The sequence below is a fragment of the Echiichthys vipera genome (genome assembly GCF_963691815.1).
Source record: "Echiichthys vipera genome assembly, chromosome: 12".
NCBI lineage: Eukaryota > Metazoa > Chordata > Actinopteri > Perciformes > Trachinidae > Echiichthys > Echiichthys vipera.
The window spans coordinates 5,651,830-5,678,582 of record NC_139837.1 but is presented as its reverse complement, the minus strand read 5'-3'; the positions used below and the strand labels follow the sequence as shown (position 1 = coordinate 5,678,582).

At 43.7% G+C, this 26,753-nt stretch overlaps 3 protein-coding genes across 3 annotated transcripts; 2 read left to right on the top strand and 1 right to left on the bottom strand.

The window, feature by feature from the left end:
- The first annotated feature begins 1,059 nt into the window (after positions 1 to 1,059).
- LOC310955121 (tumor necrosis factor ligand superfamily member 10-like) lies at positions 1,060 to 9,169 on the top strand. Its single transcript, XM_083924876.1, has 6 exons — positions 1,060 to 1,240; positions 3,236 to 3,376; positions 4,392 to 4,437; positions 4,541 to 4,657; positions 7,311 to 7,564; positions 8,111 to 9,169. Exons 1-6 carry the CDS (start codon positions 1,127 to 1,129, stop codon positions 8,318 to 8,320), a joined length of 882 nt encoding a protein of 293 aa, XP_083781002.1. The 5' UTR covers positions 1,060 to 1,126; the 3' UTR covers positions 8,321 to 9,169.
- A 1,773-nt stretch (positions 9,170 to 10,942) lies between these two features.
- Positions 10,943 to 16,337, bottom strand: msl2a (MSL complex subunit 2a). Its single transcript, XM_083924752.1, has 3 exons — positions 15,588 to 16,337; positions 13,172 to 14,571; positions 10,943 to 12,967 (listed from the first exon to the last, which is right to left on the bottom strand). Exons 1-3 carry the CDS (start codon positions 15,727 to 15,729, stop codon positions 12,665 to 12,667), a joined length of 1,845 nt encoding a protein of 614 aa, XP_083780878.1. The 5' UTR covers positions 15,730 to 16,337; the 3' UTR covers positions 10,943 to 12,664.
- A 2,498-nt stretch (positions 16,338 to 18,835) lies between these two features.
- On the top strand, positions 18,836 to 26,498 carry pccb (propionyl-CoA carboxylase subunit beta). The gene is made up of 15 exons (XM_083923688.1): positions 18,836 to 19,175; positions 20,314 to 20,433; positions 20,556 to 20,624; positions 20,717 to 20,773; positions 20,957 to 21,070; positions 21,279 to 21,389; positions 21,827 to 21,935; positions 23,641 to 23,761; positions 23,878 to 23,959; positions 24,048 to 24,171; positions 24,384 to 24,491; positions 24,797 to 24,897; positions 25,242 to 25,340; positions 25,431 to 25,530; positions 25,632 to 26,498. Exons 1-15 carry the CDS (start codon positions 18,930 to 18,932, stop codon positions 25,751 to 25,753), a joined length of 1,683 nt encoding a protein of 560 aa, XP_083779814.1. The 5' UTR covers positions 18,836 to 18,929; the 3' UTR covers positions 25,754 to 26,498.
- The last annotated feature ends 255 nt before the right edge of the window (positions 26,499 to 26,753 follow it).

The following is a 26,753-nucleotide window of genomic DNA, read 5'->3' as shown; positions in this document are numbered from 1 at the left end:
TCGACAGCACTTGATGAAGTTGCATGTGCTTTTCATTTCTGTCTAATAACAGCAGGGGCATCTCTGGGCTGTTGTAATCTTCCATACCTCTCTCTCTCTCTCTCCCTCCCCCTCTCTCTCCCCCTGTCTCTCTCTCTCCCCCTGTCTCTCTCTCTCTCTCTTCCTCCCCCTCTCTCTCCCCCTGTCTCTCTCTCTCTCTCTTCCTCCCCCTCTCTCTCGCCTGTCTCTCTCTCTCTCTCCCCTGTCTCTCTCTCTCTCCCCTCTCTCTCCCCCTGTCTCTCTCTCTCTCTTCCTCCCCCTCTCTCTCTCTTCCTCCCCCTCTCTCTCTCTCTCTCCCCTCTCTCTCGCTCTCTCTCTCCCTCCCCCTCTCTCTTCCCCTGTCTCTCTCTCTCTCTCTTCCTCCCCCTCTCTCTCCCCCTGTCTCTCTCTCTCTCTCTTCCTCCCCCTCTCTCTCCCCTGTCTCTCTCTCTCTCCCTCCCCCTCTCTCTCCCCCTGTCTCTCTCTCTCTCTCTTCCTCCCCCTCTCTCTCCCCTGTCTCTCTCTCTCTTCCTCCCCCTCTCTCTCCCCTGTCTCGTTCTCTCTTCCTCCCCCTCTCTCTCCCCTGTCTCTCTCTCTCTTCCTCCCCCTCTCTCCCCCTGTCTCTCTCTCTCTCTCTTCCTCCCCCTCTCTCTCCCCTGTCTCTCTCTCTCTCCCCTGTCTCTCTCTCTCTCTCCCCTGTCTCTCTCTCTCCCCCTGTCTCTCTCTCTCTCTCTCTCCCCTCTGTCTTCCTCTCTCTATCTTTCACACTCCCCCTGTCTTTCCCCCTGTCTCTCTCTCTCTCTCTCTCTATCCCCATGTCTCTCCCCTGTATCTCTCTCCCCATGTCTCTCCCCCTGTCTCTCTCTCTCTCTCTCTCTTCCTCCCCCTCTCTCTCCCCCTGTCTCTCTCTCACACTCACCCTGTCTTTACCCTGTCTCTCTCTCTCTCTCTCTCTCTCTCTCTCTCTCTCCCTCTCTCACACACACACTCCCTCCCTCCCTCCCTGCAGAGCAGAAATGCAGCAGAGCTTGATCTGACTTGTCCTCCACTGCTGAAAGTGTTTTCTTGCGGCTCGACACTTCTCCGGGTGCCGCACTCCCGCTGTGTTATGGCCGTCTCTGTTTCTCTCCAGAGTCTGGGACTCGTCATGCTCGCAGCAGTCCTCCTGCAGACCATCGTGGTCGCCCTCAGTTTTGTGTACTTCAACAAAGTCCTGAGCACGGTAAGATTTGTCTTCAGATGATTGCATCCAACTGACTGCCATTTTAAAGGAGAAAGAGAGATTTCACATGATTGTAATAGGACAGTTCAATGTACTTACAACATAGCTTAACAGTGATTGACCATTACTTTAACACAATTTTAACAGTCTCCATACGAATACATGAATCGACTAAACATACCACCAACGCACTATTAAGTACCTTAAACATTATGACATCAAGTGGTCCTTTTTAACTTGAATAATCTACTTTTTATTCATTTCGGGATTCATCGCAGGGTTAAAATTTCAGAGAAGTGTGTTTGGTGGTTTGAGGTGAAAGGGGGAGAAAAAGTTATGCAAGAATTCCTGCCGTTTTTATGGGAGAGGAGACAGTTTGGAGAGTAGATGACCGAAAACAATGGCAGGAAATGAGACTAGTTAGGACTGTTGTAACACCCCAAAGCAACATATTTCTGCAGACTTTGTGGTAAAGCAGAAGAAGCTGTTAGGTCCTGTGCTGAGCTCTGATTGGCTCAGTAAGCATCCACGCCCCACTTCACCTCACGCACACCTGTGACCTGTTAATTGAATCTAATTAGCATCCACCTATAGACTACTGTACGGAAGCCCTAAAGGGTCATACATCACATATAGTTTATTTCCTCTGTTTTTACCTGATAACAAGATAATTATCAGTAATAGACCTGAGGTTTCCATCACACCTGACATGTCATGCCTCATAAAGACTTCTCATATCTTGAAGAACACTATAGACAACACTAACAGATGATTTCAGTTGGTTATTTACTGTTATGAACTTAAACTGTAATCTGTTTATTTGTGTGCACATTGTAAAATCCTCCCCTGTACTGGTATGTTATGTTGTTGTGATATAATATTGTTGACAAAAAAGTTTGTTAAAAAAACTGTAGTTAATGAGGACATCAGGTTCACTCTGATAAAGCCGAAGCCTCGCTAACCGTCTTCTCAGATGATGTACACTAATGTGAACTTTGTATGTAGCATAAAGCTGTTTGATTGGAGAGATATGTGATGTTGATCCATAATCTCCTGCTCCTTTAACATTGCAACACTGATTCTTCAGCTCTAAAATTAATTATCTTGTTATCACGATAAAACAGATCAAAAGGATCTCGTTATCACAAGAAAAAACAGAGGAAATTAAATGTATGGTGGTGTAGTGGTTAGCACTGTCGCCTCACAGCGAGAAGGTTCCTGGTTTGCGTCCCGGCTTGGGCCTTTCTGTGTGGAGTTTGCTTGTTCTCCCCGTGTCTGCGTGGGTTTTCTCCGGGTTCTCCGGTTTCCTCCCACAGTCCAAAGACATGCACATGTTAGGTTAATTGATGACTCTAAAATTGACCGTAGGTGTGAATGGTTGTCTGTCTCTGTCGCCTCTATGTGTCCTGCGATAGACTGGCGTCCTGTCCAGGGTGAACCCCGCCTCACGCACGATGTCAGCTGGGATCGGCTCCAGCCCCCCGCGACCCCGAAAGGGACAAGCGGTTGAAGATGAATGAATCTATGACCTTTTAGGGCTTCCGTATCACTGTGCATTTTGTTTCTATTGTTTAATATGAAACTACGCTTTGCCGTGGCTATAATTAGCTAAAAAGTGTTTGCACTGTGCTTCACAGGTGTACAGAATCATTCAAAATGAAGCCGGTTGTTTGCCATTGCTTACCTTTGCATGTGTGGTACTATGGAGCAGAAACACGGTTGGTTAGTCCACAAAAATATCCCCATCCTTTGGCGGGGGGTTGAAACTTGGCGTAGAGGTCAAGTGTTTGCGAATGCATGAACGCGTGGATGCATGCACGTAAATGGTTGCAGCTATTGCAAATTTGTGCTAGTTACTTGCTATTTTTGAAGTCTCAAATGTAAGCGGTAGAACGGGCAATTTGTCGATAAATCATGAAAATAGTGAACATATTGATCGATAATGAAAATAATCATTGGTTGTATTGTTTTCTTTTCTTTCTTTCATGTTGACAGATGCAGGAGAGTTTCTCCCGCAGTAGCGTGTCCTGTCTGATTAACGCAAATTCGCGTTCTGATGTCAAAGATTCAGCAGAGGACAAGAAGGGCGACCCCTGCTGGCAAGTTACGCAACAGCTCCATTACCACATAGAGAAGGTTTTTGACTTCTTTTCATTTGTGTTCCCTGATTTCAAAATTCAGTGTGCTAGAGAAAAGTATTGTAAGGTTATTTTTGGGATGCACTCTGTTTTTTTAAATCATTTTGAAGACACCAGTGTGCAGCTTTTACAGGACTGTCCACGCAGCACATGTTACTCAGATGCCACTTCTAGAGTGCTGCAGCAAAGCGTCCTAAAACCTTGAGGGGAGTTGGCATTTTCCAGTTCCCTAGTCTCAAAGTCATTGTAATTTTTGAATGAGTTGTTGGTTAGATGCCTGAAATAAAGCCTGGGGTTAACACAAGTTTAATAGATTTTAATCTGACAAGATTTTATTATTATTTAATTTTTTATAATAGAGATAAAACGCATCGGGTATTGCCCCACGCTTAAACTTCCAAGCTTGTACGCATCTTTAAAAAAGGCGGTTGCCTACAAGTGGCTAAATGAGATTACAAATGTTGTCAAGCTGTACAAGCAGAATCAGTTGGAGGCTAGTGGAAGGTGCAGTTCTTTCATAGCTTAACGTTAGCTTTTTACTTTTGGGGATCGTGTTTAGGCACCAAAAAAATAAAAGTGGTGTGAAGATTATCTTCCTGAATAAAGGTGCAGGTATCACAAACTTTTGTTCGCCACAGAGCTCATGTTCTGTAATAATCCAGTGGGAAAATCACATTTGATTTTCGCTGAGGGAAACCAGGGCGAAGCTAGCTTCCGGGTTGACCTACAAAAATACATCATCCCGGCAGCACTCTATTTAAAGTGAATAATTATGCAACTCCATACCTCTTCTAAATAACACTGACTCACCCAAAGGGCACTACTGCCATTACAGGTCAACAGATGACATATTTGCTGGCCCAGACGGAGACCTGCTGAATTACTCAAAATTGTTATTGTAGATCTAAAGATACCTAAAAGGCATAATAACTGAGAACTGGTCAAGACACATTTACTTGCGGCCAATTCACTTTCTCTCTTTCCCTTTCTCTCTCTGGGTGTTTTTCTTTCAGACGATGGCTGACAGATTCCAGAAGGAGATATCCACCGCTATGAGAAGTGAGAACAATACCTCCATTCACTATCAGTTAGTGATAGGAGCATGTCTTTTTCCACTTAGAATGTCCTGTGTGTGTTTCTTATCTGCCTGTGGATTTCGCAGATAAGCTGACAGGAGTGCTGCCTTTCCTGAGCCCTGGGGTCCGAGGGGTCCCTCTTCCTAAAGTCGCTGCCCACGTGACCGGTGTCATCTCCTCCCCAGAGCCTCCAGCAGCAGATGGTGAGGATCCTTAAAGGTAGTGCAGGAGTAAAAATGTCCAATAAATACATCAAGTAGAGTCCTGGAAAGCGTGTGTTTAAATGCACAGCATGAACCCAAATATAATGTTTCCCTGCTTAAGGGAATAATTTGATTATTGTAGTTCCCCGCGTTTACATGAAAGGGAAAATGACGGGACCTACTGCGGCACCTACTGCACCCGTAGCCTCCGGCGCTTCACCAATAAACAGCTGGTCAGAATTAGGGATGAGCACAATTACTCGAGTACCCGAGTACTCGTTGTTGGCGTCCTTATTGGAGTAAGGGTTCACTATTCGCATTGCGTAGGCTGTAATAGAGTGAGGCCCCCTTTACATGATGCGCAGGAAAAACGCCGTTCCATTGTTTGAATAGTGGTGAGGTGCTGCTGTTGCCTTTTTTGACATGTTCCAAATCAGCTCTCAGTGTTGCCATCCATGGCGGTGGCTTTTACTAAGGCTTTATAAAAGTAATCCGTTCGCGGGTTCACCCTTCACAAAACTTAACAGCAGCAAAAAACAGTGGGCTAATTCGTGGCTGTAGAGGCAGACACTGTCCTCTCTGTCATCTCTGCGCACTGACACGGTGTGAGAGACTGTGTTGCTCCTCTCCGCTCGCTCCCCGCAACGCTCTTGCAATCACCTTAAAAGCATGATGCATAACTGGATACACCGAGCCCATCCAAGTGTTCTGCGGGTAGATGAGAGTAATAAGAATCGCTCAACGGAGGAGGATGAGGGAAAGGGCGTGAGGTGCTTCTGTCGGCAGGTGACTCATATCAACAGGAACGCATCTTAAATTTGTATCTGGTAATTAAAGGCACCAAATGACTTCATTTATTCATTCATCTTCAACCGCTTGCCCCTGTCGGGGTCGCGGGGGGCTGGAGCCGATCCCAGCTGACATCGGGTGTGAGGCGGGGTTCACCCTGGCCAGTCTATCACAGGGCACATAGAGACGAACAGAGACAGACAACCATTCACACCTACGGGCAATTTTAGAGTCATCAATGAACCGAACACCTGCACGTCTTTGGATTGTGGGAGGAAACCGGAGAACCCGGAGAAAACCCACGCAGACACGGGGAGAACAAGCAAACTCCACACAGAAGGGCCCCAGCCCTGATTCAAACCAGGAACCCTCTTGTTGTGAGGCGACAGTGCTGACCACCACACCACTGTGTAAATTGTGTTAGTTTGTAATATTAAGAATATAAATATATAATTTCCATGACGCTATTTAGTCAGAAAGTGACAGAATCATGACGTTGCTGTGAGCCGCGTGAGTAAAAAAAAACCCGGACCTCTCGTTTTTATTTAGTGTTTTTACTTAGAGTACTCGAGTACTTGTTCGTCAGGTATTGGGAGTATTCGAATAATGCAATTACTGAAAACGCCCATGCCTAGTCAGAATACAGCTTTTTTTTCTGGTTCACCTTTGTGGAAAGCACAACTTGGGAAGTGGGGGGAAAATGGGTGACTTTTGACAGAATTACAACTGACATGGGTGTTCTAGGTAGTGATGTTACTTGCCATGGCGAAGTCCTCAGTCAGTTTAAAGGAAACACTCGTGGAGGTGTTGTTGTTCCGATTGAATGAGTTCTTGGTCTTGATCTTGGTCTGTTAACCTGGGCATGAGAATTCTTGTTTGAGAAACCAGAGTACAACCCGTATAGAATCCGATTTCTAAACTGCATGTAAATGTACCCTGGGTGGACTTGTGATTTTCGTGGCGCGTATTCTCAGTGCTGACACACCTGTGAGTACCGTGTTGCTTCACCCACACCTTTTCCAGGGCCAGAGGTGAGGAATGTGCTTCAAGGCTTCCCAGGCTGCTCTCAGATCCAGTAACGTCCTCATACCTACGTGTTTGTCAGGACCTGCAGATGTGCAGCTGCTTCTTGTAAAAAAAAATATCCTGTAGTTGTCTTTGTGACCAGTCAATGTCGAAATTACTCCAAGGTATAAAACAAAAGTATATGAAGTATTTATGGAAATTAGTAGTGCTTATCTATTATCATTTTTCCCATTTTCATTTCATTTTGTTTAATGTTTTCCTTCAAATACCAGCACCATAGTAAATACTTAAATCTCCAAACAGTCCACAACAGATGGACCATTTACTCGAGTTTGAGCAAAATTTGCTAAAATGAATTAATTAAATAAATAAAAATAAATCAATTAATGAAAGTATAAAATCATAAGGCAATTTTAAAGATGTCTAGCAGATTGTCATTAATTAGTTTGTTGATAAATCTCATCTCATCTCATCTCATCTTCAGCTTCTTATCCGGGGTCGGGTCTCGGGGGCAGCAGCTTTAGCAGGGGACCCCAAACTTCCCTTTCCCGGGCCACATTAACCAGCTCTAACTGGGGGATCCTGAGGCGTTCCCAGGCCAGTGTGGAGATCTAATCTCTCCACCTGGTCCTGGGTCTTCCCCGAGGCCTCCTCCCAGCTGGACGTGCCTGGAACACCTCCCTAGGGAGGTGCCCTATTTACAGTGTCTTTAACATTAGTTTCTTATTTGAATAGCGGTGACTGGTCTTAGTCAGTAACACTCCAGTCTGTAAATCTCAGTGATCTCAGCCTTCACCGTTGCTTGTGTGTTTCTGCATGTGTTCATGTTTTGTTTCAGGCCCGAGAAGCAGCAGGGGCTACCTGGGGGAGCGAATCCGATCATGGGAGGGCCAGAGAGGTCTGTCATTCCTGCAGAACATGGAGCTGAGGGGAGGAGAGCTGCTGGTGCCCAGAGCAGGCCTCTACTACATCTATAGCCAGACCTACTTCAGACTGCCCTCCACGGGGGAGACGGAGGGGGAGGCCAAGGGGGAGATGGGCGAATCAAAGGAGGAGGAAAGAGCACAGCTTGTCCAGTATATCTACAAGAAGGTTAGGATTTGTTCCCCCTATCAATCAAGTGACAAAATAATAAAAGATGCCAGGAACTGCTAGTTCAACTTTCCTTGACGGAAACTTTTTGGATAAGGCAACACTAGTCTCACACAGGGCTGGAATGTGGTCCGACTCCACTGCTTATCATTTCTGGAATAGGGTATAAAAAAAAAAAAAGCTCTGGCTTGTTTGTATTTCTTTAAACCAATCACAATCATCTTGGGTGGCGTTAAGCCCGATCGCAGAAGGAGAGGAGAATGCCTCTGGCCACATGCCAGTGATCCTGACCAGCACAAATCACTCCCAAGTAGAAATTGGCTACATATAAACATGAAACATGTCAGGCTGGACAAAATAAAACCAATGCTGTTTATTCTTGGTAATGAAGTCAACTTTCAAACCTCAAATGTCAGTGTCCTAAAACTCAACACAAGAAAGAAATGAAGCTATTTATTATCAGAAAGATGCATCGCTTGTGTAAATATAATGTTTAAAAGTATATGTATTAAGGTTTTGATCTTGTTTTGTGATTATGGCCCACAGATGAGTTCCTACACGGTGCCCATCCTGCTGATGAAATCGTCTAGGAGCGTCTGCTGGCCTCGGGGTCAGGAGCCTGGTCTCTTCTCCCTGCATCAGGCCGGCACTGCCTTTCTGCAGCCTGCTGACCGCCTCTTTATCACCGTCAGCAATGCCAGCGCCATGGAGATGGATGGGAGGGCAAGCTACTTCGGGGCCTTCCTTGTGGGCTAAAGAGAGAAAAGCTTCCGGATAGAAGTGCGCAAGGCTAGGATGACTTGACATATAGACATCGCCAGACGTGGACCCAAATGTCCGGGGTTTGCGTGATCATATGAGCAGCTGTATGAGGGTACAGGGTTGGAGAAGAAGGACTCTAAGGAGTGCAAAGGACTTCTTTCAGGACCATGGAGCGATACAGATATGATCAAGCGGAGCTTTAGTGGCTGACACTCAGTGGACCAAAATGGCAAAGAAGACGAGCCATTTGTATTTACTCCAGAGGAGACAGTTAAACCTGACACAGGTTATTAATTCTGTTCTTTAAGGATAGTAAACAGGATGTACCATGGATTATGTGGTGCTTTCAGAGTTCAGGGCACCTGGAGAGGCTCAATAGATGCAACAGACAAATGTTGAGCGCTCATGTGTGGATGGCTTCTATTGAGGAGAGAGAGCTGTTTTGACTGCAGGTCCAATAGTTGACTTGTCATCACCAAGAAAGGAAACAAGACAAGGTTTTAAAAGTGCAGTATTATGATTGAAGCTTCCTTTTTGTTTACAGTACTTAGGTTGAATTTCCTCTTTGTGCAAGGTCTCGAATAAATGTGTGGCATGACGCGGATCATGATATTCAGAAGCCTTAAAGAGAAGCACTGATCTCAGGGATTAAAGATACAAAACAAAATCAGGACACATTGTTCAAGTCATATTCCCAATCTTGTTACATTAGGTGTGTACACACTATCTGTCTTAATTCAATGTCAGACTCTGAGATAATGTGTTTTTCCTGGTTAGTCTACTGAATGGTGATATAATTTATCAAACAAACACTTCAGAAAACACATATATTGTATTGTTTGTTCCCCATTAAAACTTCACTCTCTATGACTAACGCTTGCTCCTTTATAGCTCATTCTACAAACATGTCTCAGCTGTGTTGGCTATTACGAACATACATTCTGCACAAATGTCCATTTGGATAAACAGTGTTATCCTCAGGCTTTATGAGACTGTGATGGGTGGACATGCTCCCCTCGGAAGAAACTCTTGTACATGTTTAAGTGAAATGCATCAATCTGGTAGGTTACAGCAAAAGAGGCTAGCTTGATGAACTTTGAGCAGAGTAGTGTAATTTCTATATCATAGGTATGAATGGTGAAGTAACACTCAATACAGCCTGGTAAACAAGATGGTCATTTTTCAAGGAAGGGTCGGATGAGTTTCCAACATCACAGTGACTGTATGTGAATACTAAATTATTTTAAATAATCCTGTCTCCTTGAAACACGTCTGTGTAAGTGATACACTCTCTCCTGTTGTTCCCACTATGCCGCACTCTTCCTGCTCTCTGCACTATATCAGCCAACCTCATTCTCTCCTCCGTGTGTCTCACTCCATCAATATATGTTCTACAGTTTTTGTCCACATTCACACCCATACGTTCCCCTTTTTCCTATTAAAAATAGTTTTAGTCGGTGTCCTATTCTCATTGCTCCCTTCTATTTTTCCTCTTAACACCATGTGCACTCTATACACTTTTTTGTATATTATCATTTCTTCCAGTGATGTCTCTGTCCCACCCTATCTTGCCACTTTTTTTCTTTTGCTTTAACTTCTGCTTTTCCAAAAGGCATATCTATTACAGCATTCGTTTTTATTGACGCCTTTTTGGCAGTTTTGTCTGCTCGCTCATTCCCTTCGATGCCTACATGGACACGAACCCACCCGTAAACGTCACCCACGAACATCCATGACTAACTCCGGTGCCAAGGGATTTCACAGTTAATTAACGCCACCTACTGACATAACAAGGGTATAACATGACTTTCACTAACATCATGTTTCAACTACACTGATACATGCCCTCTCCAATTGACGGAAATCTGTCGTTGTGACGGTGAACTTTAATACCTGTGTGATCTAGTATGACTGGACTGAGTATCACATATATTTGAACCTCTATATTCAATGGATATCAATACAGATTATTTTAGGATTGGATACATTAATTCACAAATGGATGCTATACAGATTAATTTTAAAAATATCTGCTTTCCCTCGGTCTAAATATATATATATATATTTATCAAATGTAATATTTTATTTGGAGCACACTCAGTATATTGTGTGGTAATGGTGGGAAGGTAAAATGACCAACCTGGTCCAATTTGTTTAAGGTTTTTCTTGTTTACTCATAATTGAATAGGAAATGAGTGAATTTACAGTATAACAGTCACATATATCAGGGCGAACAGCAATTTCCTATTTTCTTGGCATAAACTATTTCCAGATTCTTCCATGGCTTGTGCAAAAAGGGAAAAAGGAGCCTCAGCAAATCTCTATTGAATGCCGTGTCCACGGTTATGGACGATGTGCTAAGCCACTGTCTACACAGGCAAACTTCAAATGTCCCCTCTACACAAAGAGACACAAAACTGAAAAAGTAAAAAACTATCATTTAATTCATGTCGTATAACATGTTTTCATATTATGGCAGTGAATGTTTCAGCAATAAGTCACTCCTCAAACAAGAGTTTTTACATTAAAAAAAAACAATACCAAAAACTAATCAGGGTTCAAGTAATGCCCAAATGAAATACATTTTGAAACATACACACACACACACACACACACGCGCACACGCACACAGGAAGATAGATCATATTTTCTGATCTTACTGTAATCCACCTGCTACTTCCTGGTCTATGAGTTGAGAACCAAGGTGTTTGTTTGGTCAGCCTGAGTCCTCCCACTCTCCTTCAGTCTCTTTTTGGTCGCCATGACTGGACGTGATAAACATGTTGTCGTTACAGCTGAGACAGTAAACACAAACACAGACAATACGCAGCCTCTTGAGTTATAGCAGGGCTTCAAGGTGCTTTAACCTTAACACACAAAAAACAGACATTGGTACCAAATCTCAAACACTTGGTATCAAAAATAGTTTCTGACTTGGTCTCTAATAAGTCGGGACACTACAACTGGGGGAAAAATGCACACGTAGAGGATATTTTGTCTTGTTTATGACAATCTATGGCTTCAGTTTATCTAAAACACACGGAGTCATGTACAATCCCATAATGGTATAATGTTTTAGAAGACAGTCAGTTATAGTCTATATAAATGGCAATACTGTAAACAACTGTGCGTGCACAAGAGCTGGGAGGCTCCCTGTTGGTGCTCCTATTGCTATGGTAACCAAGAATGGTTTAAGTTGTAATTTGGCCAATCAATCAGGCTAAATGGGCTTTCACACCGCCGCGCGATAACTTGCTGCTTCCAGTCAATTCAATGAGGGGAGGCAGCAGAAGGGGAGTGGTTTTGATCATGGAGGCATGGGTATGTAGTGGTTGCCGCCCACGTGAGGGTACACAGATTTTGCTCTGCTGCCCAGAGTTCACTGCTGCCGGTAACCGCCCCGTGGCAGGGGATACTTCCATGGGGAAAAACTCTTGAAGGTTGGCTGTTGTCAGGGGCAGTTTCCACGTGGCGGTGTGAAACTAGCTTAAGTGCTTACAACCCACCAACCGCCTCCTCACTGACATTACAGTAAATCTCAGCAGGCGCATACACATTCGCACACACTCTTACGCGCACAGAAACCGTGGAGCCAGCCAAGTGCTTTGACATTATCTCGCTGCCTGTACAATGCCTGCATCAGTCAAGTTCATTAAGACAAATTCATTTTCGACCGACAGTACTTGGATTGAGTGAGTTAATGAGATATAAAAGGCATAGAGTCTTGTGTGGGACATAATTTCTCCATAGATTAGTCACAAGATCCATTCCAAATTGAGGTGTGAACACATACAGGGTTAAGGATAAGTTAAGGGCTGTCCTGATACCAATTATGCATTTCTTTGACATACATGGAGTAATACTCAAACATGGAAAATGCTGTGACTGAGATATGATGATGCAGTTTATGTTATTATTATGCACCAAAAATCACACATGCGCACACTGAAATCTATAATGGTGCGCACACACTAACAAACACAAAACCTGGTATGGGTTCCTATTGCCTCTTACAGTACGTCTGTGGTCTATGAACAAAAAGCACCTCTGGTGTACAGAACAGCCTTGGAACCGAGTATAAGTGTTTAACTACAGACAGGCAACAATACACACCGGCACACAGGCACAATACAGGAGGCTTTGGCACACCCATGCTAGTCTTACTACTCAGCATTATCCAACACAGAAGAAGAGCAGGTTACAGAACAGGACAGACCCATAGCTGCCTTAGATTGCCTTCCCCTTGGAGGAGGGGAGGTACAGGCGGTCTGACAGACACAATGATCAGCCGTCACATTCAATCAGCATCGAGCTGTCTGTTTTTGGAGTCCCAGCCTCTCATCCAATCAGCAGCTCCAGGCTGTCCTCATAGTTGGGCTCTTGTGGGGGGCTGGTGGACAGGAAGGCTGTGGTTACAGGGGTCCCTGTTGTTGTGGCAACATTGAGGAGGGTGTTAGCATGGATGCTGGTTGTTGCCGGGTTGCGGAGTGCCGCGGCCGCAGTGATGCTGGTGAGGTTGATGCCGAGTGTGAGCCGTGTCTGCTCTAAGGCTTTCTCTGGCACAGCGAAGGCCTCTAGCTTCTTCTCTCCGTTGGCCATGTAGGAGTTCTGGCAACCTCGACAAATACAATCCAAGCACGCCTATGAAAGACGACAAAAAATAGTAAAGGGCATTAGTCTATTTGCATCACACCAATGCCACATAAAGGCTTTAAAATTACAGATCTAACCCGCTCTAACCCCAAGTAACTTTGAATAAGAACAGTGTTTCAATGCTTTAATTCAGTGATAAAAGAGCAATTTAGACTTGAGAAAATTCCACACAGGCAATGGTCTTACTCTCACCTTGCGGTTTGAGTAGCAGGGACAGCGTTGCCCCCTGCAGGTCAACACCGATGGATTCTGGGTGGCCCTGCCACACTTGCAGCCCTTCTTTTCCACTGGCTTCTTATATGGAGGCCTAACAGGCGCTGGGGCTATGTGGCAGCCTGACATCAACCGCTGGTCTTTGTTTCCATCCTTGGTCTTGGAGCCTCCACCGCGGGCCTTTGCATGGGGCTTCTTAGCGCCAGCATCGACATGCTTCCTGGCACCTTTATTGTAGTTTGGCGCAGGTCGAATGGGTTTGGGGGGCGCCCCATTGGGAAGGTATGTATGTGCTGGTACAGTTAAGGATGGTGTTGGTGGTTGCATGTACAGTGTCTGAGAGGGATTTGGAGTGTGTAAATGTGTGGAGGTGCCCTGTAGGATTGAGGCAATAGGGAGGGGTTTCACCTTTTCCCTGTCACTCTCTGAACGTGAACGTTTACGTTTAAGGCGGACTGGCGGAGGCTTGGAGGTTGGAGGCGGATCGAATGAAGATGTGTGTATGTGAGCACCATGACTCTCCACTGTGCTATTCCCGTCAGTTTGAATCTGTGTGTAGTTGTGTGCTGCATCCAGCTGTATGTACATCTGAGCATGTGCTCTGTCCGTGGTTATGTGTGTGTGAGTGTGCATTCGTTCTGACTGTATATGAGGAGAATCTCGCCCGGGCTGAAGGGGATCCAAAGTCTGTAACACCTCCTCCACACTGAGGAGCAACACCTCCCCCTCCTCCAGGTCCCTGCTGCTAGATTCCACATCCCTGAGTGAGCACACAGTGCCTGGAATTGGGGCTAAATGTCCAGTGGTCAGAGTCAGTTCCAGGCCACCGCAACCAGTATCGGACACAGACAGGCCTGCCTGTGGCTGCTCCTCTACCAGCTCGCATACTTCAAGCTCTGGAGAAGAGGGATCCAGGTCCTCAAGCACTTCTCCATTGCATTCCCGTGGCCTATTGGAAAAGGGAGGATCAGAAGAGGAGCTCTGGGGTACAGCTGAGAGCTCTGCAGGAGCAGGTGGTGCCTCTGTGGGGGTAAGGGACGGGGCAGATGGAATCACATCTTCCTGTGCTATGCTTGGGTCCTCTGTCTCAATCTCCTCTTCGTGGGACATTACCACCTCCTCTAGCAAGGCCAGAACCTCTGGAGATCCTCCCAAATGGCTGCTGATTGATTTCAGCAGGGGCGAATGAGTTACATAGAGGCAGAGCTTTCTGTAGCATTGAACCAGCAAAGAGAGCTGTTTGTTCTCCTGGAAGCAGGAATAGTCTTTACAGCGACTGCACGACGGCCTTATCTGCATTTTCTGGCCTTTACAGCCCAAGCAGACATAATGCTGACACTCTGCATGTGTTAGGGAAATGGGATTCTGGAGCAGTTTACCTGAGACAAAAACAAGAGGGAGCTGTTAATACACGGGTTTATCCACTTTGCACTAATGTGCAGCAACTATGGCACAATCGACTAGCTGGGATAGAGTCATTTAAAGTAATGTCCATTCAACATCATGCCTCTATAGAAACAGTGGTAATTACCATTTGAACTGATTAATCTGTCAATACTTTTCTTGATTAACCATTTGGTCTGCAACTCTAAGTAAATAATGGAAAATGCCTATCACAACTTCCCAGAGCCTGAGGTGGTTACTTCTTCAAATAGCTTGTTTTGTCTGTGACTCTAAAAAATAGATGCTGAATCATTTTCTCGTAATTGACTAGGAATTTATTAGTTGATTGCTGATGAATGTCAATAAGATCAGGGAAATCTATACGTTTCATACCGACCTATTAAATGTTGGTGTATTATTTCCCCCTGAACTTATCAATTTATTGAAATTAGAAAAAACAAAGACTACAACCTGTTTAATAAATACGTTCCTAATACAGATTTCTACTGCTTACATCCCCGACCTGTTCTTCTGGTTAAATATTGCGTGAAAGCACAACTAATCATGCCAGAAACACCATTGCATTCAGCAGGGGCCAGACTTAATGTCATATATCATCCTGTCAATATTCCCCATCTCTAAATGCAAGCTGGCAGTGTTGATATTCCACTAGCTAAGCAATACAGCATGAATAAGAAACGCATGGCTTTGCAGTAGAAACAACAACAGGAGTCATCTGTCTTAACAAGAGGACAGATGACGGGCTCAGCCTCAGTTGCCAAGGATACCACGGTTGTGAGCACGACAAATCGTGTCAACTGCTGCAAGCACACGCACGCCCGCGTACACAGTTAATTTGAATAGTAAGGCTATGATAGACGATTCATTTTAGTGGACTTGAGCTCAATTGCGGCATGAAAAGGATTATAGCCTTGCAGTGAGGTGACACAAAAACAACATTACAGCAAGGGATATGTAGCGTTATTATACACTGATATTTCAGGATGCTTACCACAGACAAGGCATGCGAGGGACTGTCGGAAGAAGGGCAGTAGCGTATACATATCTGTGAAGGTGTGAGGCTGCCGCGGGTCACACTGGAGCACGGCCCGGCTGGCGGACACGTACAGAGCGGTTGCATTGACTGGGTTCATAGCGGTGCAACTCCGCGGACACAGGGGAAACACGGCCCGGGAGAGAAAAATCCAACCGCTCGCTGCGATGGAGCAAAACGATAGCCAAGTCTCAGGGTGGATGGAGGAAATATAAACCGGGCCCGGTGGAGCAACGATCGACCGCTCCAGTGTGTGTCAATGCAGGCGCATGAATTAATAATAGAAACAATAACAGGCGACGGTCATGCTGAAGCGGTTATCAATAAACGCGCACAGCGTTACCCCGCTAAAGTTAGCATCGTCGACTCGTTGTAGTTACTATTCACCAACGAGATATTCCACTTCACAATTGAAGTAAATAGGACCAGTCAGACCCTAGGTTATAATAACTCACATTCTCCCTAACGCCACCTAGCTAGCGTCAACATCGAATCAAATTACCAATCGATCCATATTCAAAAGGTTAGCATTATGTAGCTAGCGTTAGCTCACAACATTAGCCAAATGTTACAATCGTAGAAATGGTCGATGTTAGCCATAGAGTCCGTTTACTATTCAGCACGGTGTCCTCGTCGATGCCCAACTGAAAGAAGAGCTGCTCCTATGATGACACATTTGTTTGGTTAGCAGTTAGCTAACATATCCCAGGCGCGCACTTCATGTAAACAAAGCTAACCAGCGTCGCGTTAGCATAGCTAGCCAAATTAGCTAGTGAAGATTCAACCGTATCCCTGCACCCCACACCCCCCACACCCCCAGGGCCGCCTTATGTCGCGCGCGTAGGAGGGAAATGTACGCTATAAATTGATGCCCTGCGATTTTGATACATTTTGCTATAATACTTGGCAAACAGCGACCAAAACATAGCTAACTAGCTGTTTTACAATTGCATCAATCATTGGATTTTCCACTTTTCCTCACATCAAGCCCTCTCCTCGGGCATGATCATCTCGCGAGACTTCACCTAGTTACCCTGGTTACCGTAGTGCACGAAAGACTCTGTACACACCACAGCGCCTTCCGCTTATACAGCATGCCATCGTTTTTTAATGCTTTTCCATCTGATGTATCCTGTAATAACTCTGTTGGTGTACACTGTTATTCACAAGTAATACGTCTGTTTATGTACTTGATCCTCCCTTTATGATGTAACTGACTCACCGGTTGGTAAAGTTTGCTTCTGGTAGTAAGAACAATCTTAAAATCCTGTAATATTTTACTGGAAAAGTCGTGTAAATAACTTATGGTGGGGAAAAATCTGGCCTCTTCCTTTTTTTGTGGTTAATATGGTGAAAGAAGTGTTATTTAAAATTGTTCATCGATGTTACTCTGTTAAATCCTTCGTTATCAAATTCAAATATGTTGATCTAGACCTGAAGTGCGCCTTTTGTGACTCCCATTCTGAGACTGCTATTCATCTGTTTTGGAAATGTGAATATACCCGCAAAGATATTTGTAGATTCATTTTAGATCATATCTGCTGTCATTTTGAGCTCCTCTTGCAAAATCTCCTTTTTGGCTTTGTATAGAGTGTAATTAATCTCATTTTAATTCTTGCAAAGTTTTACATCCACAAGTGTTAATTTGCCAAAGTAAAACCCATTTCTTGTGCGTTTTCATGAAAGAACTGGATGTTTATTTCAGTGCTCTCACTAATATATATATATATATATATATATATATATATATATATATATATATATATATATATATATATATATATATATATATATATAATATTAATATCTTTAATTTAATTACATTTTTATTGCTCATGTCCCCTGGTGTATCTTACCCCGCCCCCCTTTTTAATAAAATAATCACTATTAGTTTTATCTCCATTTATGTATGTATTTATTTTGTTGCTCCGTCTGTTTGTTATCCAATTGTTATTAATGTGATGCTCATCATATGGTCTAATGCACTGTTAGTGTATTTTGTAAATCAAAAATAAAGTTGATTGAAAACAGCGCCTTCCCTGTCTGTCAATGTCAACAACAACTTGCCAATTACTAAGAACATGACAATGATGTCTTTTTATATCTTTTATTTTTTTATTTTATGGTCTTTTACCTAATCATCTGTTAGTTTATTTTTTCCAATTATTCATTTATTGTTTTTAGCCTACTTTACGTAAAAGCGTCCTATCGTTCCTCTCGCCTTGTTGATGTACAGGCCTTTGCCTGAGTATGTGTATCTATGTGCTTTTGTCCTTGCTCTGTCTGTCACTTTGTAAACGTTTGTTTTCAAAGGTGCTATATAAATAAAGTTGTTGTTATGATTAATATTACAAGAAGCAATCAAGAAGAAAGTGAGAAAAATGGCTTAATTAAAGGAATATCAACAGATCTATGGAGCCGTATCATCAGTAGACTATTTACTATTTCAGAAGCTGAGGGTTGAAACTTTAAAGTATGTTGCTTGTGTGAATGTGCTGTGAGGTTCTTTGCATTGGCAGCTTTTATGTAATTATTTACCTTTTAAGTCATCATTTTGTGTTTATTTGATACATGGACACATACATTTAATTGTCCAATATCTATCTATCTATCTATCTATCTATCTATCTATCTATCTATCTATCTATCTATCTATCTATCTATCTATCTATCTTTCCAGAGCATTTTCTTCATCTCACTTAGATGGACCCCTGAATAAACATTATAGCAATGGCTCATAGGTCAATGGTTTGTTCATAATTGTGTTCAGATTTGTGTATAATTGATCTTATGGTTTTGTATTATTGTACTAATGTCCTGTACTTTTCTTTTTTATTTATTATAATAATTATTATTATTATTATTATTAATATATATATAATATATTTGACAAGTGAATGAACAGTTAAAAAAACGTTAATAAATAATAATAATTAAAAACACACCAAAATAAAAAAAATACAGACCGGAAGTTATACCCCGGTTATACCTGACAAGCCGTAGTCGGGGCAAAAAAACCCTCGTAGCTTGACTTTGAGGCAGACGACTTCCGCTATAAGCTCCTCCTCCAGGTCCCGCCCACTCTTACGTAGAACGCATTTCTTCGTTCTTATTGGCTGTGAGAGCTCGCCCCCCGTTCGCTATTGCCTGAAATACATGTCCATCATTCCCTGCCCCACTGTCACCCGACCATAGACAGTAGCACCCAACCCGAGAACACACACACACACACACACACAGACACACACACACACACACACACACACACACACACACACACATAGACACACAGACACGGCAATGATGGCGGCTCTCGGTGCGGCTCGAAGCAGCCTCGGACGGTTAAACGGGTTGAGGACATCTTTCAGAAGTATCACACCCGTGAAAAATGGCGCCGTCGCTGCTGCAATGCTGCCGGTTAACCTGCACCGGGACAGCCGTTGGTATTCCGTCAGCAACCTGTCCGTGAAGGAGAGGATTGAAGACAAACGGAGGACGGCGCTGGTCGGTGGAGGTCAACAGAGAATAGATTCACAACACAAAAAGGTTAAAGTCAGCTCACTTTCTTGTTGTAATGTTAGCCCGTGTTTAAACCAGCGTGTGGACGGATTTCCCATGACAGCTGGAGGGGTTGACGTGGGAAATGTCTGCCTCAAAGTCAACGCCTGCTGCCGGACTGTTTACTTTGTTTGGGGGTTTTACCACATTACTAGGGTTAGGTTGATTCAGAGACACTTTGACACTTTGTCCTAGCTTGGTAAACATTCTTGAATAAAGTATAAGCGTCTGCCAACTTCAGGTAGAAGTTTAACAGTATAATAGTTTGCAGGTGTAACTTTATTGTCAATTTCGACCCACGGTGCAAGAAGTGCAAGTATATTAAAGTACTATAAACAATAAATACATTCAAATTAAAATAACATGTGCAATGGAGCTTCTAGAAAACCAAATCAATTGAAAATGTACACTATAAAAGGACAAAGTGCAGATTAATATAATACATGTAAATGTAAGAAAGTCTCCAATAAAGTGAGCGGTGCTGTTTCTGATGAAGTGGAGAGACTCAGACCAAATCCTCAACATATTCCCACGGTTGTGTATGTTGTTTATTCACAGTGACAGCCCAATGTCATAATAAACAATAAATTAGACAACGTGATGTGATTTTCCATATATTGTGACATATTTCAGTGTAATATTAAAGAAGCTATTTGGTTATCATTAGCCCTGATCAGTCATTGATTCAGTGGGCGTACTGGTATCACTCACGATACGACACCAGTACGATGTGTTCCCACGGTAACGGCGGTATCACAATACGTCGATTCTGCACGCTTAAAACGATGCTTCACAAAATCTGTGTAACTGAAGAAGAAGAAGTAATATGCGCCATCATACAGACTCATATATTTTTTCACTGCAATGTTGGTGTCATTTTAAATATAGACTATATACTAGTCTATATTTAAAATATGCATGGACACAATTTAGATATTTATATTTAACTCCACACTTATTGTTTCTGTCATCGCGGTGGACAGAATCGAGGTACTAAAGTCACACAAAAAAATCATTACTGCAGTACAGCATCTGCTTCAACTTTGCATTATGTCATGGTAAACTGTATTGTGTGTGTAGTGTTCTTTTATGTAAATGTGTAGTCACCTTCTCTTATGCGTTGCAGGGTAAACTGACAGCTAGGGAGCGGGTGGCGCTTTTACTGGACGCCGACTCTTTTGTGGAGTCGGACATGTTCGTGGAGCACCGTTGCTCCGACTTTGGCATGGAGCAGGACACGAACAAGGTAACAGTCGGCACACAGGCCACAACCAAACCGCATCAGGTTTTGATCCACTGGAAAGGACGAGAGACAACGTCTGATCGTCGGGTCTGAAATGTTCTAATATCTTTTTCTCTCTGTCACAGTACCCGGGTGACAGCGTGGTGACAGGTCGAGGCAGGATCAACGGCAGGCTGGTTTATGTATTCAGTCAGGTACTATGTGTGATAATACTGTAAGAATCCAACATTGTGGCAATACACGGCAGCTTGGTTTCACTATAACTTCCGTTTTGCCCCTCCTGCAGAACTTCACAGTGTTTGGTGGCAGTTTATCTGGAGCTCACGCACAAAAGATCTGTAAGGTAAACACAATTACCGTATTTTTGCATATGTTTGTATTTCCCGAAGCAAACATGTATTTTCACTCAGAAAAACCTTCTTTGTCAATAATAAGAGTATCATTTAATGTCTGGGAGGCATATTTGCATTTGGTCAATAGAAGTTTTTGTTTGCTATTTGCTTTGCTTTGTTTTCTCTGCGCTCAGATCATGGACCAGGCAATGACAGTTGGAGCCCCGGTCATCGGGTTGAACGACTCTGGAGGAGCTCGGATTCAGGAAGGAGTGGAGTCTCTGGCCGGATACGCAGATATATTCCTGGTATGGTTATTCTGTAAAGAGCCATCGCACGTCGCGTCTCCTTTTGTTTCAAACATGATATGAAAGTCATACCTACCAAGCTTCAAGATGTCTGTACATGAGTGAATGTGCAGAGTGCAACCTTGCAGCAAGTTATAGGATCATTTCAAGATTCACGTGGCTGGAGGGTTTTCCGACAAAGTAAAAATGAAGCATTCTCATTTTCCAGAGGAATGTGATGGCTTCAGGAGTCATACCTCAGATCTCCCTCATCATGGGTCCCTGTGCAGGAGGAGCTGTATACTCGCCCGCCCTCACAGATTTCACCTTCATGGTTAAGGTAGGTACAGTAGCTGCACCAATACATGTTTTTTTTTTTTAATTATGATTAGTAATAATCAACATTTTATTCCTGAATACAATTTCCCTGTTTCTGAAGCTGCTAATTTGAGTTAATTGTGAACACAAAGGCTTCAGTTTAAGGCAGGTGTCTCAAACTGATCCAGTAAAGGGACGCTGTGCCTGCAGGTTTTTATTCCAACCAAGCAAGAACACACCTGGTCCAACAAATCCAACTGTGTGAAGGCGATTCAGTTGGTTGAATGAGTCTAGTCAGGTGTGTTCTTGCTTGGTTGGAATGAAAACCTGCAGCTACTGGATTAGTTTGAGACGCCTGTTTTAAGGTGATATACAATTAATCATGCATGCTTGTTTCTAAGAGTGTATTTTCAATTGCCTGACAACTGTGTGCGTGCGCTTCTGTGTGTGTGTTTTTAGGACACATCATACCTTTTCATCACAGGTCCTGATGTTGTGAAGTCCGTCACCAACGAAGATGTGACTCAAGAGGAACTTGGTGGAGCCAAAACGCACACCACAGTGTCCGGTAAGTTTACGTGTTCTCACTCCCGATTTTTTTGTTTTTCTTCGTGGAGGAGTCAAGGCTGCTTTAGGGCGTACTCACACTGTCCTTCCGCACCGCGACCAGGGCTTTAGGGTACTTGTCCCCCCTCCCTCTCCCCCCGCGCCCCAGCCCCGGTTGTACTCACACTGCCTGGGCCTCGGCCAATGCTTCTTGCTGTCCATACGCCATCACGCCGTAACACGTCACACGCATTGATCGCGTGTGTGTGGCTTTGTTTACAAATCTTTCCATAGACCTCGGAGTTTTTGTGCGTCTTGTCGACTGTTTTTGAATATTTTCGTCCGACCAAATCTGAAGTAAACACTCCACCTCCGCACCACACCAACGTGAACCTTTCACCGCCATTGTTGTTGTTGTTAAATGTCCGCGCATGGTCCGTCCTTCTATTTTCTATGTCCGAACAGGCGGACATAACGCTACCGCCGTAGGGCTCGTGCTCGGGTGCACTCACACTGCTTAAAGGTACTAGGCTTTAGCTGAAAAACCAGTTTTGGCCCGGGACAGAAGGACAGTGTGAGTGCGCCCTTAGTTGCATAAAGGCTTTACCGGTATGTTGCCTTTGGCTCTTTCACAGTTAAAGCCCTAGTGGTTTCTAAAAAAACACTGAGGGTATGACAATTGATCCAGGATCACTGGTCACATCAATATATTAACTGTGCAAGCACTCATCTGAGTTTGGCTCTCCAATCCAAAAGACTCTAGTAGAAATATTCTACAGTCTTTTGGGGTCTGAAATAATTTGGAGCTCTCTCATAAAAGACAGACGCAGGTCGTTCTTGAAACGGGTGTTTATTCTCAGGCTTCTACTCCACAACCGTGCGATATGTACCAGTGCGATATGTTCCCACGGTAACGACGGTATCACGACACATTGATTGTGCACGCTCAAGATGATGCTTCACCAAATCTGTGTAACTGAAGAAGAAGAAATATGCGCCATCATACAGAATAATGTACTTTTTCACTGCAATGTTGGTGTCATTTTAAATATACACTATATACTAGTCTATATTTAAAATATGCATGGACACAATTTAGATATTTATATTTAACTCCACACTTTCTGTTTCTGTCATTGCGGTGGACAGTGCGTGTGACAGCTGATCCAGGATCATTGGTCGCATCAATATATCAACTGTGCAATCACTCATCTGAGATGGGTTCTCCAATTCAAAAGACTCTAGTAGAATATATCTTTTGGGGTCTAAAATTATTTGGAGCTCACTCATAAAAGACAGACGCAGGTCGTTCTTGAACGGGTGTTTATTCTCAGGCTTCTACTCCACAACCGTGCTTCTTTAGTCACACTTTCCACATCCGCTGTGAGAACCACGTTAAACACATTAGACGTATCAAATCCATTGGAAAATGAACCAAAAGATAACAAAATTTACATAAACGATTCATTTCTGATTATCACAAATTAACTTTAAAAACCTTGTTGGCCGGGTTAGTAAGGACCAATAGACTTTACACCTCATGAACATCCATCCACCTTCATCCGCTTGTCCCTGTCGGGGTCGTGGGGGGCTGGAGCCGATCCCTGCTGACATCGGGCGTGAGGCGGGGTACACCCTGAACAGGACGTCTCATGAACATATTCATGTCTATTTTGACATAAGTATTTTATGCAACAACACTCACACCTCTCATGTCTTGTTCTCAGGAGTGGCTCACCACGCGTTTGAGAATGACGTGGAAGCCTTGCTCAACATGCGCGAGTTCTTCAACTTCCTGCCGCTCAGCAACCAAGATCCCGCTCCCATCAGGGAGTGCCACGACTGCAGGTAAGCAGTCACCTGGACTTCCACGTTAAAGACAAACCAATCACCTGTTATAAACGGGAGAATATGCCACTTTTTGTTTTTTAAATTTCATCTCATATCTCATCCCCTTTTGTCAGCGATCGCCTGGTACACTCATTGGACACCATCGTCCCGTTTGAGACGACCAAAGCCTACGACATGTTGGAGATCATTCGAGCGGTATGTGCACGAGTACTCGCATACGCGCAATCACATCTCATTTCATTTCTGTCCGTAAAAGTCACCTTTCTTCACGCGTTTGTTTCAGATATCGGATGAGAGCGAGTTCTTTGAGATCATGCCCGACTACGCCAAAAACATTGTGATCGGATTTGCCCGCATGAACGGACGCACTGTAGGCATTGTGGGTAACCAGCCCAAAGTGGCATCGGGTAAGTAAATTAATTAAAAGGACAATCAGAAGGGATCGATAAGCAGTGTGTGAAATGTTCATTCTCTATTTTCCCCCTTTTCAATTATATGGCCGACAAATTAAAAGCATGGCAGGAATCAGTTGGGAACAAAGGCATTGTTTGTTGTTTAATAATCTACTCTTGTGTTTTAGTCTCGCCCTTCTGTCGTTAATTTCTGTTTTGTTCATCAGGTTGTTTGGACATCAACTCCTCAGTGAAGGGCGCCCGCTTTGTACGCTTCTGTGATGCTTTCAATATTCCTATTATCACCTTTGTGGACGTGCCGGGCTTCCTGCCAGGTACTCTCGTCAAATCTCACAGTGCTTTTCGACTGTAATCAGGCCCTACTGTAGTTTATCTTACCGTAATCATGTTCATTCACATCATTTTCACATGAGTCATGAATAATCCAATGAGCTGAATGTCTTTGTCTACGTTGTAGAGTCTATCTCATAAATATTGGCTTAGCTGGTAATGTTATGTACTTTACACACACAAGCCGCCAAGAACAGGGTTATTTTACATGAAAGCAGAAATTCTTGCATTGAAATGTAGCTTCTGTCGCATTCACACTCGTTATAACGGCGGTGACGGTCGTTAACAGGTACCGCTCAGGAGTATGGAGGCATCATCAGACACGGAGCCAAACTGCTGTATGCCTTTGCGGAGGCCACCGTCCCGAAAATAACCATCATCACCAGAAAGGTGTGTGAACAAAATGAGAAGAGATGCATATGGAAATGTTAAAAGTTTGATATTTAGATTAGACTTTGAAACTTAGTTTGGCGTTATTTGAAAAATCTGGCTTTAACCAAGTGACTAGCCCCAGTGACTTTAACGTAACACTTCCTTTATACATGGATGTACTGGAAGACTGTGGAACAGCTGCACTCAGTGCTGCGTTTGCACTGCAATATCAGTCTTTATGCTTTAATCTGTACGTGACATATTTTTCTGTTTTCTTCATATATTCCTGTCAGAATTAAACGCTGTGAACTGTACCCTCGGATATAAGACATATGACTCTGTGTGTGTTTCGTGCATCCCAGGCTTACGGAGGAGCCTATGACGTGATGAGCTCCAAACACCTGAGAGGAGACGTGAACTACGCCTGGCCCACAGCCGAGGTGGCTGTCATGGGTGCCAAGGTACGAACACACTCAATTCTCTGATTGTCGCTCCTTCTCTGTCAAATCAAACAAGAGGAAAGACAGTGTGCACATCTGTTTCTTTTTCAGGGTGCCGTTCAGATTATTTTCAGAGGAAAGGAGAACCAGGCGGATGCAGAGGCCGAATATGTGGAGAAGTTCGCCAACCCTTTCCCAGCTGCAGTCAGAGGTAAACTTTCTCGGTTCTTTTACAGCTCTCAAAAGAATCTGCTGCCCGCATCCTCGTGCATTACACACGTGTGTTTCTGACCGGCCAAATGTCTGCTTTAGGTTTTGTGGACGACATTATCGAGCCGTCGACCACGCGCAGGAGGATCTGCAGAGATCTGGAGGTGTTGGCCAGCAAGAAGCAGATAAACCCCTGGAAGAAACACGCCAACATTCCTCTCTGAAACCATGCTTTTCAACCACATTAACACTATCTAAAGGCACTCGCTGCTGGGAGCTTTCCCATATGGACTCTGACATCCAAATGAACTGCAGTGGTGACCTGGGGGTAGATGTTTTGTCCTTTACCACTCCACTGAAAGCAGCATATAAAGATACACTCACTGATTTTGTAAGGGTTTAACAGCAGCTGCAAATTTCCCTTCCAGCTTACTGACTGTTAAACTGTTAAAGCACCAGCCTCAAGTTTTGGGGGGGAATATTGGAGGTCCGTATACAAAATCAGCGTGTGTACCTTTACCCCTCATATGCAAAGAATTTAACAGGAAAATCACATTTTACAGCACCCGAATAGTGGTAACACACAATGAAGGTAATTACCATGCGAGTAGACTTATCGGTCACTGTTGTTTGTATGCTTTGGCTATTTTGAGAACATTGTATCTGAAAGGGTAGATGACATCACTGATGAGATGCAACTGAAAAAAACACATGCAAATGTCAGCATGATAGTATTAGTGGAAATACTAACACGCTGTTGTCTGTTGCCATGCATAGTGTTCTCAAAGTTGTACATGTACTGTGTTTTGTAGTTGGGGTTTCTGGTGTGTACAGTAGTTGTCACTTTCACACACTCAGCTGCGTTTGATTTCCTCCGTTTAGGTCAAAAATAATTTGTCCGTACAACCTGGAACTGTGCCTTTCCTCTGTGGCAGACTCTGCCATTTGTAAAATAAATCATGGACTTTATACCACACGTTTTCTTTACTTTTACCAATGCAACAGTTTCTATCTGTAGTCAAATTAGTCTTTATGACATTTAAAATGCAATTCCCATGGTATTGGTTTAAACCAGGGGTCTCCAGCCCTGCTCCCTGCATGTTCTCCCTACTCCAACACACCTGGTTCTAACGAGCTGCTCGTTATAAGGCAGCTGAAGCTTGTCAAGGGTTTGATAACCATTCAAATCCGGTGTGTTAGAGTTGGGAGGGCTGCCGGGTTGGG